Here is a 20,428-nt window from a genome sequence, read left to right as displayed (position 1 = left end):
TCCCCAGCTTTCTCTAAGATCTCTAGTCAGAGACGTTTTGGGAAAATAGCCTCTTTTCTTAGAGACCTGTGGCAACCAGCAATTAGTAGAGTCAACCCAAATATTAAATAAGCCTCTTTTAGCCTTATGATAAAGGTTATTTTTTAAAAGGTAATGCATATGGTTTATGCATAAAATGCAATATTATTCACCCTTTTAAAGGAAGTTCTGATACATTAAACTAAGTGAAATAAGCCAATCACAAAAATACTGTATGATTCCACTTATGTGAGAACCTAGAGTAGTCATATTCATAGAGAGAAGAAGTAGAATGGCGGTTGCCAGGGGCTGAATGGAGACGGCAATGAGTTAGTGTTTAATGGGTATAGTTGCAGTTTTCCAAGATGAAAAGAGTCTGAAGATAGACATTGGTGATGGTAGCACAACAATGTCAATGTGTTTAATGCCACTGAACTGTACACTTAAAAATGGTTAAGATGGTAAATTTTATGTTATGTGTATTTTGCCATAGTTTTTTAAAAAAAGGTAATGTGTGTATCTATTTCAGTGTCTATTTAAATGTATGAAATATTACTAGACATTTTAAAAAGAGTCCCTTACAACAAAAATTTAAAATTTTTATTAAATTTATTGGGGTGATACTGGTTAATAAAATTATGTAGGTTTCAAGTGTACAATTCTATAATATCTCATCTGTATATTGCACGGTGTGTTAACCACCCAAAGCCCATCTATCACTATACATTTGACCCCCATTACCCTTTTCTATCTCCCCCCCCACTTTCCCTCTGGTAACCATTAACTGTTGTCTGTGTCTATGAGTTTTGTTTGTTTATTTGTCTTGTTTGTTTGCTGCTTTCAGTTTTATATCCCACATATGAGTGAAATCATATGGTTCTCGACTTTTTCCATCTTATTTCACTTAGCATGATATTCTCAAGATCCATCCAAAGATTTTTAATGTGACAGCTTTTCTGGAATATTTTAACAGATTATTCCCCTGTTTACAGAGATACAGACAACTGTGGGAAGGAAATCAGGCATGCACTGTGGCATACCTGTAGGTAGCACGTACATGCTCATTTTCCCCTTCACCTGCTTTTCCACGTCACCAGAGTATGCCGAGGCACTTGGTTGTGTTAAACGGCAGAGTCATAACATTTAAGAACAGTGTTTATTTTTATTTAAAGCCCCTTAGACCCTTTTCACTTATCCCCTCCTTTACCTCTTCCACCATCCAATCTGCAGACTTCATGGAGGGTGGAAGCTGCACGTTCTGAGTCCCAGTGATGCCACATTCCCATTTAACCAGACTGCCTTTCATTTAAGTAACGTACCCCATTTGCTTACCTTGGGTTCACTGAACTTTAAACTGAAGTGGCGATTTTTCATTTGTTTTCCAGTGACATAAATAAATTATTCACAACTCATGGTGAAGAAACTTTTTCGTTATTTTGCTGATAAATTGTCATCCAAATGCTTGCATCAGTTAGATTATTTGCAATTAAAAATTACCGTAGACTAAATGTCCATCTGTTTCTGCAGGTCAATAAAGTTCTGCGGAATCATAACATCAAGCCACACTGGATGTTTGCCTTGGACAGTATCATCCGAAAGGCAGTGCAGACGGCCATTACCATTCTGGTTCCAGGTTACAAATATTTAATTACTTTGCAAATATTCAATGTTTGATATATTATATTACTGTGCATCTATCATTTACAGTGTCTATCATTTACTGAGTTTAAGACCAGGTTAGCCTTTTTTTTTTTTAAATCTTTTCAAAGCCAACAAATAACATGTATCTAGGGTATACAGTCTGAGCAAAATAGCTACTATAAGTGAGGAAGACTTGTCTTTAAAGAGCATATTTGGATACGAAGAGAAAGAGAAAACTATACAGGTGACCCAAATACATATGCTTTTCGATATACTGATATCTGTGACTGCAAAACACATTCCTGTGTCATCTTTTATCCATGGTCCCAAACCAGTCAGTGCAGTGAACGATGTAAGGAGTTCTTTAAAATTACAGCTTTCAGAGCTCCATCCCAGAATGAGTGAGAATCAGCTGTGGAAAAAGCCCAGGAATCTGATTTTAATTCCACTCCCAGGTCATTTTGATACTTAGCTAGATTTGGGAATCACTGGTCTAGACACATACCAGCTATGTTTGCAGTGACATACAAAAGGGGTAGTGCTGAAAAACAGAAGGGCTAGGTTTTATGGCATAAATAAGGCATGTATTCATACTCTATGGCAAACTTCCAAAATGTTTTGCTAGTCCACCCAATAATAAAAAAAATTTAAGCAAAGCTCTTCCACCATATATAATTTATAACATATAACATATAATATGTATTATATACTATATAATGGAACTAAATGCTTGACATCAGTTCATCTTGGTCATATATTTTATCATTTATATAATGGTGTCCAGTGTATATTGCCTTCTCCTAACCTAAAAGTAATATAAAAAATACTTCCTCCATGTAATTCTCCTCTACATTTTCCTTTTTTTTTAAAAAAAAAAAAACAACATCTTTTCAAATAGTAATTTCAGTTTTCTCTGAGACTCCTAGTGGCCTCAAAGAAACCAATTTCACCGTGGAAAGACAAAGAACTTTCCTTAGCAAACGCTTTTCATCAAGAATGTGGCTTGTTCCACACGCAGGTTGGGTTAAAGCAGTGCCCACCCTGGGACACCCCGGCGAGGAGACCTGCCTCTCTGCACTCTCCCTCAACATACAGCATGTCACCTACAGCGTGACAATCCGTGTGCTTTTTAAACTTTCCATTTTGGCAGAATTGTAGATTTCCGGAAACATTGCAAAGATAATATAGAGAATTCCCGTATTCCTTCCACCCAGTTCCTTTCATACATCTTATGTAACTAGGATATATTTGTCAAAACTGGGAAACTAACATTGGCACAATATAAGTAGCAAAACTACAGACTTCATTCATAGTCCACCTGTTTTACACTGATGTTCTGTTTCAGTTCCAGGTTACAATCCATTGCGTTTAGGTAATCCATTCTAAAAGGAACATTTTTTTAGAAAGTTAGATAAACAGATCCTTTATATGGTATTTAAATTATTTCAAAGTAGAATCCCTCTCTCCTTTCCTCATTTGGGCCGTTCTTAATTTAGGTTACTACTGTGTTTAACTCGTGGCCTGGACCTATCCCTTTTACTGATACATACCTATTCCCTTTCACCCCTTGTATCTTTTGAGACCATAACCCCTCTGTAGTAATTCCCCCATATCCAAGCTTATCACAATGATAAATTATCTAAATATTTAAGTGTCTGTTAATTTCTTTAGGGTATTACATTAGATTTACATTTCTTAGGTTCACATTCAGTTGGTAGTCATGTGTTTCAAAGCCTCTTTAGATATTTCTGTCATGCAAATTTTCACCCTTATTTGTTATAATCAGGTGAAACTCATTTACTTATTGTTTCAACCAATAGTTATGAGGGTTCTACTCTTTTCCAGGCACTGTGCTGGACAATATGCCCAACACAAAATAAAACAGACACAGCTACTCACTGGTGTGGGAAATAGCCATTAGGCAAGAAAATAAAAGCAGTTTCAGATTGTGGCAAGTGTCACAAATGGGGGAAAACCATTTCCAAGGAGAAAGAATAATAGGGAGTCTACTTTAGACTCGGTGGTAGGTCAGGACTCTTTAGGAGATGTCTTTTAAATCGAGACCTACAGAATGCACAGGTACAAGAACGCAGAGGTAGGAGGCTAGAGGGACATGGGGTGAGGTGTGCTCCATGTAGAGGGACCAACATGTGCAGGAATATTAGAACTTCTACGTATATTTCTTTCTTACGTAAGAAAGACAGAAATGAGTGTTTACTAATGTTTAATATAAAGATTGACATGAGTGCCCTCACTCTCAAGTCAAACAAGATATCCTGAGAGAAGAGAGGGAATTCCACAACTTGGAAGGATCAATGGAGACTTAAAGTTTGCAGAACCATTTATAAATACGCTAAATTTTAAAATATTTCATATTTATCTTTTTAAATTTCTGCTTTAGAATGCTTTATAATATATGTACAAAATAGTACAATAGAAATGTTTCTAATTTATGTATCTAAATCTATCTATTCCCCCTACACATATATGAATATAATGAGTATATATAATATATACTATATAATATATAATACCCTGTTTCCCCAAAAATAAGACCTAACTGGACCATCAGCTCTAATGTATCTTTTGGAGCAAAAATTAATATAAGATCCGGTATTATATTATATTGTACTATATTATATTATGTTATATTATATTATACCCAGTCTTATATTATATTATATAAGACCTAGTCATATATTATAGTAAAATAAAACTGGGTCTTATATTAATTTTTGCTCCAAAAGACGCAATGGAGCTGATTGTCCGGCTAGGTCTTATTTTTGGGAAAATAATATATAGTTTATATAATATATAGTTTACAGGAAAAAAATCTACAGAAGCTTTGAAACACATGACTACCAATTGAATGTGAACCTAAGAAATGTAAATCTAATGTAATACCCTAAAGAAATTAACAGACACTTAAATATTTAGATAATTTATCATTGTGATAAGCTTGGATATGGGGGAATTGCTACAGAGGGGTTATGGTCTCAAAAGATACAAGGGGTGAAAGGGAATAGGTATGTATCAGTAAAAGGGATAGGTCCAGGCCACGAGTTAAACACAGTAGTAACCTAAATTAAGAACGGCCCAAATGAGGAAAGGAGAGAGGGATTCTACTTTGAAATAATTTAAATACCATATAAAGGATCTGTTTATCTAACTTTCTAAAAAAATGTTCCTTTTAGAATGGATTACCTAAACGCAATGGATTGTAACCTGGAACTGAAACAGAACATCAGTGTAAAACAGGTGGACTATGAATGAAGTCTGTAGTTTTGCTACTTATATTGTGCCAATGTTAGTTTCCCAGTTTTGACAAACATATCCTAGTTACATAAGATGTATGAAAGGAACTGGGTGGAAGGAATACGGGAATTCTCTATATTATCTTTGCAATGTTTCTGGAAATCTACAATTCTGCCAAAATGGAAAGTTTAAAAAGCACACGGATTGTCACGCTGTAGGTGACATGCTGTATGTTGAGGGAGAGTGCAGAGAGGCAGGTCTCCTCGCCGGGGTGTCCCAGGGAGGGCACTGCTTTAACCCGACCTGCGTGTGGAACAAGCCACATTCTTGATGAAAAGCGTTTGCTAAGGAAAGTTCTTTGTCTTTCCACGGTGAAATTGGTTTCTTTGAGGCCACTAGGAGTCTCAGAGAAAACTGAAATTACTATTTGAAAAGATGTTGTTTTTTTTAAAAAAAAAAAAAAAAAAAAGGAAAATGTAGAGGAGAATTACATGGAGGAAGTATTTTTTATATTACTTTTAGGTTAGGAGAAGGCAATATACACTGGACACCATTATATAAATGATAAAATATATGACCAAGATGAACTGATGTCAAGCATTTAGTTCCATCAAATTTCTGAATGTCCCTAAAGATTTTTTTATACAATTAAGACTCAAAGAAACTACATTAACAATGCCAGTTTTCATAGTCCCCTGATAAAAATTCCTTTTAGATAATGAAATACTACAATTAACCAATGAAATTCTGAAAGAAAGAAAAGAACAAACTTAAAAGTATACCATCATTAACACATACATTTCCTAGGTCTGTTTGCCGAGAGCACCCAGATCTTGGTTTCTAAACGCCATTTCTCTAATAAAAGGAATCAGAACTCCTTTGAGAAATGGTTGATTCCAGCCCTAGGGCAAGGGAAGTACAAGATGAACCTGGAACATGTTGTGATGCCAAAAAGTACAGAAGTGCCTCCAAAAGGATGGAGGCTTGTTGAAAGGACACAGAGCCAGCTTGACGGAGTTCCCAAACGTCTAAGCCAGAACAATTTGAGCCATCGAATCAAATCAAATCAAATCAAATCAAATCAAATCAAATAATGACAGCATTGGATTATAGCCCATAGAATAAATTAAATCTCTATGAGTCCAATACTGCTCTAAGTAATCGAATAAAGAAATATATGGAGGAGAAGGACCAGCTCTTTGTTTTAGTAGCATTCTAACTAATAAACGTAGAAGGAATAAAGGAAAGAGAAAATCACAATAGGCAAACAAAATAGTAATAATTATTGCAGGCAAGAACCATTAATGGCTGCTAAGATTAGTAGGCAAAAGGGTGATGAGAAGCAAGATATTTAAATGGTCTCAAATTATCTCCCCACAAAACATTTACTAATCACAAAGTGAAAACTGACTTTACAATGGAAGAACCTGGCAGACACCCCCTTTGTCAAACAATCCAGGTAAGCGACACTGGTGATAAGACACATCAGCATCATGTACCGCCTGATCTGATGTACTTACTCGTAGGAGGACACAACATCACCTTTGCGGGATTCTTGCCCAAAATGCTTAGCCGCAACCTAATCACGATAAGACATTGTTGAACCAAAAATGAGAGACATAGTACAAAATACCTGACCCTAAAAAGTATGGATGTCATGGGCGATAAAGAAATATGGGGGAACTGTCACAGATTGGAAGAGACTAAGGAACTGTGATAACTAGACGCAGCGTGGGATCCTGGATCAGAAAAAGGACATCAGCAGGAAAAGTGGTGAAGTTCAAATAGGGTCTGTAGGTTAGTTCCTAGCATTGTACCGGTGTGAATTTCCTGCTGTGGGTGATAGTACCAAAGCTATGTAAGACGCTAAGTGTAGGGCAAGCTGCTGAAGGGTGTATGGGGAGTCTCTGTACTACTTTTGCAACTTTTCTGTTATTCCGAAATTGTTTCAAAATGAAAAAGTGCTCCATCTTCTTTTCTCCAAAAAGAGCACACAGAGCAGAGAGTAGTACAGGGCAAGCCCCGTAAGAGTTTTTTTCTCAGGCTGTTTTCTCACTTGTCACCACGAATCAGCCTTTAGATGATTGGCAACATTAACTATCTGTTGTTATTCCTCAAGAATAGCCTGGCTGTGGGTGACCAGATGGAAAAATGCTGAGCATAGATGCCATGTGGGCAGTGCTTGGGTGGAGAGAACGGACAATGTGGGCATACTTCCTAGACTAACAATAATTTTAAGCAGTTTTTAAACTGCTTAAAGCAGACGTTACTACAAATTGTAAAGCCGAATCAGTCGTGTGCCCCATGACCACATGAATGTAAAACGACCAGCTTTCTATACCACATGAGGATCTTAGTGCAAGCATGTGCTGCACTGACAAGTATTGTGATTTTCTTGGGCATCATAAATACCTTGTGTTATAGAAGCTTGATCTAGTTATTTTCCTCTGGGGCAATAACCAGTTGGGGAGAGAGGGTAGTGAGGTGGGAATAGTATTGTTGTTTAATCCCGTCTTGCCGTCACTGCAACTGTGATTTATGTACCACTGAGCATTATAAACACATGTACATGTGAATTATATATGTAGCTAGGTCTATACCTGAGATCATGTAAGCTATTTTTAGCTGTATTAATTTGTACTTATGTTATCTTTATACATGATCATATGGCTCTTCTGTATAGTCAGTCCTAGTTCTCCTTTAGATTGTTCTCTCTGAGGGCAAGAACCAGATGTTCTACCTCATTTGCATATGTTACAATGTGTGATTTGACGATATGTACTCAGGGAGCCACCATGAAAGACAAAAATAACATTCATTTACAATCTTCTACTTTCTTCATATCATTTGAGAGAATTTTCTTAGTCCTTTATACGTACGTAAAATGATAATTTATGGTAATTGAAAGTGTACAGAGTTAGGGAACTATGAAGGGATATTTAAATATAATAATAAATATCAGGAATTTTCCCTCCCCAGAAGTGAGCTTATAGTCAACAGAAGAATAAAAAGTTTTAATTGTTTTTAAATTTTCAGTTTAGAGACCTTAAAAGAAATTTAAGAATAATTTTAGAAAATTTTAAAAGGCCTAATCTTATGTTCTAATTTAACCTAGAATTGCCCTTTATTAAATTATTTTTAAAGTAAAATATGTTTTCCTTATTTTGTTCCCTTCTGAATACAAATAATCCGAGTAGGACAAGCCTTCCATTCTGCCAACATTTTTTGAGAGGCTAATAATGTCTTAGCCCCTATGTTACTTAAGTGCTGAGTTTGCAACAGTGAAACACCTGATTTTTGAGTCACTCCTACTACAGATGAATTAGGAAGTGGAATTTTGGAAAGAGAAAAGAGATAATGCAAAAAGCAGAGTAAAAGTGGAGTTTGGTTAGCCTCAAGAGATAAAGGGGAAGGATGAGGAGAAATTGGAACCCTTGTGCACTGCTGGTAGGATTGTAAGATGGTGCAGCCACTATGGAAAACAGCATAGTGACTCCTCAAAAAAATTAAAAATAGAATTACTAGATGATCCAGCAATTCCTCTTGTGGGTATATATCCAAAAGAATTGAAAGCAGGACCTCAAAGAAATACTTGTACACCCAAGTTCATAGCAGCATTATTTACGATAGCCCAGAGTTAGAAGCAACACAAGCGTCCACTGACAGTTGAATGGATAAACATAATGTGGTACCTACCGATATACAGTGCAGTATTATTCAGGAAGGAAATTCTGACACACACCACAACGGGGGTGAACCTGAAGCTATTATGCTAAGTGAAATAAGCCTGTCTCAAAAAGACAAATACTATGTGATTCTGCTTATATGAGGAATCTATAGTAGTCGTATTCATAGAAAGAAGAATGGTGGTTGCCAAGGATAGGTGGGAGGGGGAAATGGGGTGTTGTTTAATGGGTATAGAGTTTCAGTTTTGTAAGATAAAAATGTACTGGAGATTGGTTCAAAAGCGATACGCAAATACTTAACCCTACTGAGCTGTAGACTTAGAAATGGTGAAAATTTTAAATTTTATGTCATGCACTTTTTACCACATAAAAAATGGGGGGAAAAAAAGAGAGAGAGATAAAGGAAGTCAGGGCTGCATAGGTCTGGCCCTAAGAAGGGCAGTCTGGTTTTTGTTGTGAGTAAAAGATGAATTCTTTTTTAGATTGTTGAATTTGAAGTGCCTCCCCAACAGGAATATCTAGGAGGTACTAGATGTGACAGAATCTGACAGAAGCAGGGCTGGAAATATAGTTTGTTATCCACACATCACAAGTATTTAACCTTCATAGATTTTAATGAGCTCATCCATGGAAAGTAAGTATAATAGAATCATAAAAAAGTGACGGGTAGAATTCCAAGCTCCAGCTTTTAAGGGCAGGTAGTGAACAAAAAGACTCTGAAGAAGAGAAGCAGCAACCAAGGATTTAGAGGAAAATGCTATCCACAGGTCCAGTAAAATAAGGAAAGAAAGTGACCTAGTGGATTTGACAACTTGGAGGCCCTTGGTTGTCTTGCCATAGTGGTTATATTAGAGTGGTGGGATGGGTCTTCCATCACTCCCACTCGAGTGCTCTCTCCCGGAGACACTGGTGCTTTTAACGTGTGGTTCATGGACTCTTGGGACAGGCTTCAGAGAGTCTGTGAGCCCTCAGGAAACCTAGGCAAAATGTTGTATGACTGTGCTTTTCTTCTGGGTTGAATTTCAGATTCTCGATGGGTTCTGTGATCCAATTAAAGTTCCATGTGCCATAGCATATGGAGTCCTGATCCAGTATTTCTGCTATCCTGATTTCACTTAAATTATGAATATAATATCTTTTTCTGGGCCATTTTGAGAATTTATCACAATTTATAATATTATTTTCTGTGGGAAGATAGCATCCAAATTCTGAAGTGACATGCAGATGAACTCAGGCCATACAACGTGTAGGCACACAAGCTGGAGACTTGTAACTTGCACTTTAAATTTCAATGGTTAGTCAACAAGTTGGAGTAAGACACACATTAAAAATCAACCCAATAGTCCAAAACAGAAAGTCTTAGTAGAGTGGCATTTTCAGTACCCCACTCCCAATCACCTTACATTTTGACTGTTATAGGCAAAAAGCATTCTGTGTACTTACATGTGTTTAAATAATCTCTCTGTATCTCACACTCCTCATTTATAAGCAACTTAATACTTGCCGGATATTATAGAATCCGAAAAATGAATTCTATTTACATAAACAAATTTTTATATTCTTCCCAATTTTTACATAGTTGCCTTTCTGATTCTAGTACTTTTCCCACCTATCTTATGTGCAGTGTGAACATTTTTCTTCTGCTTGAATTAGATCGTTCTGAGTTTATATATCTGGTGAATTTTGCCAATTCACTGGAAGGACAAACCTGAATCAATGCACAGAAATCCATCTTCAGTTTTGGAAAATCAGTTGGGAAAGCATATCTTACGGACAGCAGGGGAGATGACCTTCGTGCCGTGAGAAATGACGGCAGTTAGTCATGTTTTATTGATACTGTTGTTGCTATTGTGCCTACAGAACTAAGGCCCCATTTTAGCCTTGCGTCTGAGAGTGACACTGCAGACCAAGAAGATCTGGATGCAGAAGACGACCATGAGGAACAGCCTTCCAATCAAACTGTCCGGAGACCTCACGTCATCATCGAAGATGCTGTGGCTACCTCAGGGGTGAGCACGCTCAGTTCTACGGTGTCCCACGATTCGCAGGGTGCTAACCGATCTCTGAATGTACAGCTCGGGAGGATGAAAATAGAAACTAACAGGTAAGTGGTATTCCGAAGTGGGTGGGTTTCTTTTTCCTGACTTTCAGTATAAGTGCATGTGTTTTGGGGTCTCCTTTAAAGTTTCGCCCACAGAAAATACAAAATATGATTCCTTTATTTCATTCATGTCAACCGGAGGTAAAGCCTTTCTTTATAAAACAAGAGAGACGTAGCTCCGCCTCTTTAGTCAAATACATTTTCTGCTTCTCCCAATCCAAATCTTCAGCACGTTGGCCTTGACCGCTGCTTCATCTCCCAGTGCACCGAGATTTTCCGAATAACTTTGTTGTAACCTCGTAGACTGTCTTGGGTACAGACTGAGCAGCATGTACTGTCCAACAGCTGAAAGGCAGGCAGAATGCCCATGCTCTTGAAAGCCTGTGATTTGGAATATCAAGTTCTTTCAGGAGAGACAGTTCTCAGGTCTTGAGGAGAGAAAACTCATGGTGCTACAGCTTTGCATTTTAGAACCTTAAAAGGACCACATTTTATTGATATAGTGATTCTATTTCATTTTTAATAGGCTGTGTCATATCTGGAGCTTAATTTTTCTTTGAGAATTTGGTAACGTAGAATCCACATGACCGGGTTATTAAATACACAGTAAATATTTCCTGTGCTTCACAGACGTTGGCACAGTTCAAGGTCTGTGTCTTTATGATTTATAGCTTCCTGTGTTGGCTACAGTTGACATGTGGGCAACTGACTTTATGACTCTGCGTTTATAGTGAAAACTTTTTTTTTTTTGAGTATGTCAATAAAAGTTGTTCAAATATTTAGAAACCTTAGCTGCAAATACTAGTTGTTCACCAGGGAGATAAAACATTTATTTCCACGCGTAAGTTGAGGTTTTTAAGGTTAAGCTTGAATACCAAGCTTAGTACTAGTAGTACAAAGCTCATCCTATGTTCAGAAACATGAATTTTGGTTGCATGATTAAGTAGATCCATACATATATTCTGTGACTTACATGCAGAGATCTTTCTGAATAAAGGGAAAGTGGCTTTCTGACTTCCCTATCCCATTCTTGTCCTCTGACACCCAGCTCTTCACTTGTCATTTCTACCACTTAGTGGAAAAGAATTTAAGTCTTTTCTCCTTTAAGACTTCCATCTAAATCCTGGTGTCCCTCATTTCCTCCTCTTCTCAAGGAATAGTCCAATTATGATACTCCATCCATTGTAGTAGGTGTTAACTTTAGTCACTTCTCTTTAGTAGACTCTCTGTCACCCAGTCCTGAATGGAGTTGTTCTTTTATACCCCTCTTTCATCTCTGAGAGGAAGAAAGTTCACTCATCCCTGTTTTGGCCCAGACACCCCACCCCTTTCTACCCATGGCTTCCAGTCAGAATTATACAGAGAGTAAAGCTGCTCTATTTACCAACGAGCTGGTATATTTGCTTCTCGGGCCCTAAAACCTTCTGTCTATATATCCTGGCTTATGTCAATAGAACCTGTCTCCTAAATGCAGCCTTTTCCTTCTCTCCTTAGCCCATCTGAGTTATCGTGTCTTACCACCCTGTCCTGACTGTCCACCATGCTTATGACACCTGCAGTCCCCAAGGGCTGCTTTTGGTGAGCTGCTTCCTTCCAGTCTTCACAGCCCACTTCTGAGGGTATCAGCTAGCTGAGAGCCTGCTTCCCACATCTGCTCGTCTCTGTTGAAAAGACTAGGATTTGCCACATTTCTTTATTTCATTAGTACATAGTTGCATTTTTCACAACAGCCCACACATTTATGCTTTTTCTTTACACTTTAATCTGTGACATCTATAGGATTATCGATGTCCTTTTTCTTTTTCTAGGAATATCTCCCATAGCTTCTCCATCACTCCCGGAAAAATGAGATGAGGCACAACATTCAGTTCACACATGATTTAAAGAAAGGGCAGCTGCATTAGTAAGCAGCGGAAATAAGCGACTAGTTATGTCTATAGTGGTCCTTTAAATTTTCAGTTGAATATTACTTGATGATAGAAGTACATTTACTGCATGGTAGACTTAGAGGAATTGTTAGTGTGTTTTTAGGAAAGGGTGACGCTCTCATTTTAGAAATCTTAAGCTTATATTTAGACTAGTCACCGAGGAAGGTAAATCAGGTTTATCCAGCTCTTGATTATTAGATCATCAATAATACTAAATGGAGAAAGTAACAAAATGGCTTTAGAAGGTATGTTTTACTTATATTTAAGTCTACGCTTACATACTTTTCTGGAACAGAGAGGCAGGCAATTGCATTTAAAGGTCGTCCCTACGAACTGAAGACAAAGTAAAAATAAAACCGGTGGACTGGACATGTCCTTAAAATAAATCATTTTGAGAGATGGATTCGGGACAAATGAGGTAGCCTGTCAGTACGTCACTTCCAATGTTAAATTCTGACTTTCAAAGATAAAAAGGAACTAATGTAGTCTAGATAAACATAGGTTAAGTTCATGAGAATTTGCCATCACTACTCCATCCATGTAAATTTGTAAGGAAGACAAAAATATATATCAGACCAAAAAATTGCCAACTTAAAAATAATTCATACTGACCTGGCTATCCATCTCTTTGAATAGCATTCCTTCTGGAGTAGGCCAAAGTCTCCCTCCATCCTCTGCTTCCCTCTTGCTTTCAGTTCTTACTGCTTAATCCACCTAATTGTGCATTGCTTGCTCCCAGTTGTCTTTAAACAACCTGTGTTCCTCAAATCACCTTCTCTGCCTACCTCGCAGTGTGTTTTCCTTTTGTCCCACCTCTGCTACCTACTCTACAATGACTCCTTCTCCCACCTGAGGGCCTCACCTGTCTCTGTCCTGCAGGAAAGGGGTGGAGGTTGGAGGTCAGGGAAGGAACCCCAGTTAAGCCCGGGGAGGGCTCTTTTCCAGGGCCTTGGCTGCAGCAGGGGTAAAACAGCTCTTATTAAAGACCAGGCACTTAGCCACACTGTCTCACTTAATGCTCACAATAATTCTTTCAGGAAATTTCCATTTTCCTTTTTACAAATAAGGAAGCTCAGAGGCATTAATTAATGTGTCCAAGTTAACACAGGAACCGCACGGCTGAAACAGGATATGTACCCAGGGCTGTCTTTGAGTTGTGCCCATGCTGCCTTCAGAACACGTCAATTGATGGAGAAACAAACTTTTGTGGTCCTGAGTTCAATCTATCAATACTCAGAAAATGAAACAAATACAGTTTGCAAAGAGCTGCAGAGAATGCAACAATTTATCTTGATGATCTTAGGAGTAATTAGGTATCTTAAATTATAATTGTGAATCCAAGTTAATCAAAGATAGTTTCCTAAAAAATCAGAGCACCTGTCTTCGTAACTTGGACTATTTTTCAAAGAACAGTTTGAGAAATGGTGAGTAGTTACCAGTTGGCTCAGTTGCATAGTGAAACTTTTGTAGCTAAAAACAATGGTATAAATGCTATCTATCTTAGTTACTCCTTGTTTCTTTGGAGAGTGCATCCAATGCCAACTAGGAACTGAATGTACCAGGAACACATGTGTCTTTTACTGTAATAAATTGTTTTTAATTTAAATATTCATCGTATTGTTTGATCACATCTTGTACTATAGGGAACCTCACCTATGGTTACTTCTCAAATTTTCATAGTTTAAAAATAGTGCCTACCTTTTTGCTTTGCACTGATTATTATATTACCATATTGACCAAGTATTTTTTTCCATAAGGAGTCATACATGATATATATATCCATTTGTGGTCCTAAAAAGAAGCACTAGAAAAACAATCTCTGAAGATTTTGGCAGACAGTTGGAGGTGGGGACTTTGAATTTTTGTCTGAAAGTACCCTGTCTTCTAGAGTTCTGCTACTCAACATGGGATGTGTGGACCAGCCACTGGAGTAACACTTGGGAGCTCTTTAGAAATGCAGAATCTCAGACCTCCCCCAAGATCTACTGGCTCAGAATCTGCATTTCAGTGAAATCCCCAGGGTGTAGATGCTCACTGTACCCTGAGAAGCCCAAGTCTAGAAGGTCACTCTGTATGTGGCTGCTGCAGCTTTATTACCCTGTCAACCAATATCATTTTCTTCTCCAGATTACTGGAAGAATTGATTCAGAAAGAGAAAGAATTACAAGCACTCCTTCATCAAGCTATTGAAGAGAAAGACCACGAAATTAAGCACCTGAAGCTTAAGTCCCAATCAATAGGTGAATAAGCAGAAAATCTTAAAGTAAATTGTTCAACCAGGCTGCCACAAAAAGCTGAGAAAGGCAACAGGCAGTTTTATTTTATGGCTTAATCACTTGTACCACAACTGCAAGCAGAAATTGCTTAAAAAAAAAAACCACCCAGTTTTTAATCGTAGGAAAGCATCATTGCTTATAAGGGTAGTAAAAATAAGATGATTCTTTTCCTGAGATTATTTATGTATTATTAAGGTAGATAAAGCTCTCCACTTGCCTTTCTTTTTAAAGATTTCACAATGAGATTGATTACTAGATTAGATAATACTATTTTTGTCATTTGTGCATTTGTATTCTGTGTATTCTAGTTTTTTTCATATTATTGCATATAGTGGACAAAGATAATTCTCTGGTTGGTTCTCTGCTAATTATGCTCATCTTTGTTGCATGAAAAACACACAGTACAGTGTTGATGCACCAAGTATATTCTAAGAAACTATGAAATTGATATGAAAGCATAAGGTGGGAGTATCGTTACACTATTTCCTCTGACTTTCTATTTACTAGTAATTAAGTGGTCTTTACGCATTTTATTTATAATTCATACTGCCAATCTCAGTTGTTTCTACTGATTATTCTCTGAGAGAGCAAAATCTTTTAAAGTATGAATAAATGTCTGTTGACTGGGAGGGTCTCAGATGACCTCTGTTAGGTGACACTAAGAATGTCCGCCCCTCTCCCCCAAATGCTCTTCTAGATATTCCTGGATTGCCTGTGTATTGTTTAACTTCTCCTGGCACAAATGCTGAAAGTTCTGAACTTACTGACTGGCTGAGAGAAAATGGAGCTGATGAAGACACTATAAGTCGGGTAAAGAAGACTCTTTGTGGGAAAAGCATTCTTTCACTTCATCTCATAGTAGTTGAGTGCCTGTGTGCCCACAGGGATCCACAGGGAGTGAGCAATGCAGACCCAGCCCTGCCCTCCTGAGGCTTATAGACTAGGCCAGGCAGATGATAATCAAATGATTCCACAGATGAAAGTATAATTATGTCCTGATAAATTCTATGAAGGAAAGGTTGTCAGGTGAGACAGAGGGATGGAGAGGTTGGGAAAGGTTCTTTGAGAAGGTGATGAATGAGCTGAAGTCTAAAGGAATATGTAGGAATAAACTAGGTCATCTGTATGTAAGTTTTTGGGGGGCAGACCAGAAAGGGAAATCATTCAAGGGTGGGGATACAGAATGTACACATGCAGTGAGCTTTGTGGTCCAGGACCCCTGAGGACTTTTATGGTTTTGAATAGGAAATAACAAAAAATGGAAAAATCAAGACAGAACTAGAATTCAAGTTTTTCTGTTTTCAGTTCTCTCTTTTGTTTGTTAACTTTTTAATTCTCTAATGGCATTATACTCCACTGGGCAGCGGCTATTTATTGATACTTAATGAAACAGATCTAGCTAGTGAACTTATGTCAAGAACAAACACTTTGTATATAAACCATATTATAATAACTTAATTCTTCTCTACTCTTTATAGACTTGTAATCAGCATGAATAACATAGCATTTGTTTATGTTTTAAGATTACATATATGTATACACATATATACACAACAAGAGGTTATATTTTTATTATTTTATAGAAAAGGCCTCTTGATACAATATCATATTGATTTCAGTTTTATTTAAATTTTAAAAATAACTAAGAATATCTGACATCTGATAATTTATTGGACCTCTAAATAAAATGTAGGGTCTCCTTAGAAATCTGCATTTAACAAGTTACTACTACATACATTTAAACAACTCTCTTGCCTATGGAAAACAAGGCATACAATCAAGTTCTCCAAAATATTTATTTCTTGACCTGAGACTCAAATCTTGATTAAAGTAGTAACTGATTATCCACTAAATCACTGACTCTTTTTTAAGAATTAACATTAAAAGCTTAAGTTTAAATCAGGACTCTGATTTTTCTAATAATTATTAGAAAGTGCTTTTTATGAGACATGGAAAGTAAGTTCAGAAATTAAGTATAAGTAATACCTTTCCAAGAACACTTTTTATCTACTTCAGGAAAATAAAGCTACACAGTAGCAGACCTCTTAAAGGCAAACATTGTCTTATGAGCAGCAGATGTTGTTACAAGTGAGTCTTTTGTATTCATTAGAAGACCATTCAGAAATTCTATGTTGCTTGTAATCTTATGCATTTGGAAATCATATGGATGCATCTCATTGTAATTATTTTGTAATGGGGGAACTTTCCCCTAATAATTCCAGAAGATTATTTCTAGTGGCTTGCCTTTTAGATTCATTTTTAATTATTGCCAATGTTTTACATTATAGATAAAGTTTGCTTTTTATTAAAGGTATATAAAACTTCTAACTTTCGTGCATATTTTACTTTCTCCACAGTTTTTGGCTGAGGATTATTCACTAGTGGATATTCTCTACTATGTTACACGTGATGACTTAAAATGTCTGAGACTAAGGTAACACTTTTCTTTCCATTCAGTTGTCATGATGGCAAGAACGCTGGGCTGAGATTAAGAAATTTGGGTTCTTGCCCTGGCTGGGTCCCTCACTAGCTCTAACCAGCTCTCTAATCCGGGCTCACCTCTCTGGTTCTCAGTTGTTCCAAGTAAACTAAGTTAGTTGGACCAGACTCTTCTTGAGGACTCTGATAACCAATATTTCTGTATTAATAAATACAAATCACCTAAAAGAATATTTTGGATAATATAAGACTATGCAGTTATTCTAAAGCTGCCTTAAACAGGTGCTCTAATTTAGTTCATGATTATGCCATATTTAGAAGTATTAGGATGAGGTGCTGATTTGCCATCCAAATACCTGATATAATCTGATACAGTTTCTTATAATAATTACTTTTTTCTATGAAGCCACGCATATACATAACTTACATGGACATCTACAAAGACACATTTCAAAAGTGCTGAAAATCTAAAATGATGCTTTCGGACTTGATAGTTCGTGGGGGTGGAAAGGAAAGGCATTGGAAGGATAATGAGATAATATATACAAAAAGAATACAGAATGACTGATAAGACTTGGGGATCTTCACTTTCTGATCAGAGCAGCTGAAAGCTAAGCAGTCACTTTTCTGTTTCAAGGGCAATGTTTCAAATGAAGTGCTCTCTTCACCATGTTCTTGTGTCTTTAAACAGGGGAGGGATGCTCTGCACACTGTGGAAAGCCATCACTGACTTTCGGGACAAACAGACTTGACTTGATTGTCGCTCAATTTGTTTCCAGCCTTCCATGGAGATTCTAAAAATTAACACAGAACTGATCTTTCTTAAGGGAAGGAGAATCAAAGGGAGAGAAGAAAGAAGCTGCACTTTAAATCCAGTATTTGTTTACTTGTGTTAAAAAAAATAGACAAAATACACTGAAATTTCCTAACTGCTTCTATTTCTATAATTCTTAAGGACTCTTTGTAAGGACTCTCAAAATAATCCTAAACATTAGGACATATGGGTGTTTAGGATTATTTTAGTCTAAACATTTTTATGGAAATATTTTGAAGTAAGCAGCTATTGTACTTCAGCCAAATGTTTATTTCACACAAAATGGATATAACATTTCATGTGATTGTGCATCACTGGAACAAAACTAAAATGTGACCATAACTTTTTAGGCTTATGTGTGTTTGTAATATGCTCTGATAATCTGAGTAGAAATGCATAATTTCAATTATTGTATAAAGTTTATGTTTTTTTAAGTATGCAGAATCTGAGAGCAATGGTTTTTTTCTTACTTATCTGTATTAATTGTAATATTGACTATATTTTGTAACTTAAGTTTCTGGCCTATAGTACATTTGTTTGAGTCATGTTTGTACTACTGAACTGTACCAGTTGCACATGCCCGAATCATAGTAATGTTAGCTTGTTCTAAAGCTATCCATTGTGTCATACTTACTCTAAAAAGTAAAAAGACTGTCAACATATTGTTTTGATAAATTTTGAGGTATTCCTATTTTGTGTTGACTAACTAGATAAACCACTGTGACAAATTTATTATTGTTTCTTCAGCTATAACATTAAATACAATCTGTCTTCTATTCAAGTAACCAAAGAACACCTGACATCCAAGTTTTTCCTCAGGTAACAGAGTGGTAAGAAAGAGAGCAAAGAAAAAAGTAAAAGTAAGTCAGTGTATTTTTCTCAAGGCCCTAAGTTATTATGAATGACTACTGTGAGTCTCAAAGGGTCTGCAAGTGGTATCCTAGTAGAGAACACTGCATTTTCCATCTCCTTGATTTTAGTTTTCATATTGAGGGAAATGTTTTTATTTTAAGCTGAATATTATATTTTGTAAGGCTGCCCATATTCATAGAATGAAGTCTGAAGTTCCTAGATGGATGATCAGTGAGATAAACAAACTTCTTAAATACAGAGGAAACTGTTTATTATGCAAGATAAAAATAACATAGAGCTGTCTGTCCATGTATCATGACTTGACCCATATACAACAATCTTCGGTAAAACAGCAGCCATCTTTATTTCTATGTGAAAACCAAATATATGTATACATTTTTTTTTCTGAAAATAATTTTATTATTTTACAGTTATTCAGGAAAGTTCCTGGGTTGCTGTGACCAAGATTTGGTCACCACAGAACAAAAGATTAGAGCAGATCAGTCAGTTTACCAGATTTCTCTCTTCTTTGGGTGGTGAGAGCAGGCAGTGAAGACATCATGTGCCCAAATATGTTTTATATTGCATTAGATTATACAGAAAGTTCTCACCAGTATCTTCTTATTTGCTATTTGTAACAACGTAACTGCATCTTGTTTCTACTTCTCAATCCTGAAGACACATAGTTGCCTCTTGCATCCTGTAGGGAAATTTCAAAGGGGATGAGTTATAAATTAAATATGTCATTTCACCATATTTAAACACATGGTAACTCCCTCATTAAGCCACAGTTCAGCTCCCCAATTGTTATGGTTAAGTGATTCTTTTAGACGGTATATAGGATCAAGCTACCTATGTTCAACCAACTCGTTTCAGTCTTTTCTTGGGATCTTCCTCCTGCCCTGTTTTCGTGGGCAAAAATTCCTCTACCCTTATATGGTTCATCAGACATTACCAGACCAGCATCATTCGGTTCTTGTCAGTTTTAGGGGCCTTGGTCACAAAAGAAGGGAGTTCCATTATGGCCCAAATTTCATGAAAGGTTTCGCTTGAAATGCCTTCAGTATCAATCTAGGCCAGTGATTCTATACCCCGCTTCACATTAAAATGACCTAGATGCTTTTAAAAAATATATTGATGCCACCACCTAGAGAAACTGTTTTTATAGGTCTGAGGTAGGGCTCAGAGATCCTATTAAAAAGCTCTACAGATGATTTAACACTATCACATTCTACCTCTTTATTGCAAGTGACACCCAGAGAGATAAATGGAGAGCCTTTTCATAGGGGTGGTAGCAAGATGGTTACCATTCATTGTTTGTTTGGTGTGATGAGAAGCTAAACACATAGGCCTGGAGCAAAACTATCACTTACCTTTTGACCTTGGGCCGATTAATTAAACTCTCCAAGTCTCAGTTT

General features: G+C 36.8%; 1 protein-coding gene across 3 annotated transcripts in view; it reads left to right on the top strand.

Moving 5' to 3' along the window:
* Nucleotides 1–18,833, top strand: part of MAP3K5 (mitogen-activated protein kinase kinase kinase 5) — a 179,947-nt gene extending 161,114 nt beyond the window's left edge. For all 3 annotated transcript variants that reach the window (XM_033103493.1, XM_033103494.1, XM_033103495.1), the window contains exons 25-30: nt 1,546–1,651; nt 10,461–10,704; nt 14,757–14,869; nt 15,603–15,715; nt 17,263–17,339; nt 18,036–18,833. In XM_033103493.1, the coding sequence (XP_032959384.1) occupies nt 1,546–1,651; nt 10,461–10,704; nt 14,757–14,869; nt 15,603–15,715; nt 17,263–17,339; nt 18,036–18,096 (714 nt within the window). In that variant the 3' untranslated portion in view covers nt 18,097–18,833. The remainder of the gene's footprint in view (nt 1–1,545; nt 1,652–10,460; nt 10,705–14,756; nt 14,870–15,602; nt 15,716–17,262; nt 17,340–18,035) is intronic.
* The last annotated feature ends 1,595 nt before the right edge of the window (nt 18,834–20,428 follow it).

Source organism: Rhinolophus ferrumequinum, chromosome 3 (assembly GCF_004115265.2).
Source record: "Rhinolophus ferrumequinum isolate MPI-CBG mRhiFer1 chromosome 3, mRhiFer1_v1.p, whole genome shotgun sequence".
Classification (NCBI taxonomy): Eukaryota; Metazoa; Chordata; class Mammalia; order Chiroptera; family Rhinolophidae; genus Rhinolophus; species Rhinolophus ferrumequinum.
The sequence above is the reverse complement of the archived record's forward strand: the minus strand, read 5'-3'. Positions and strand labels throughout refer to the sequence as shown.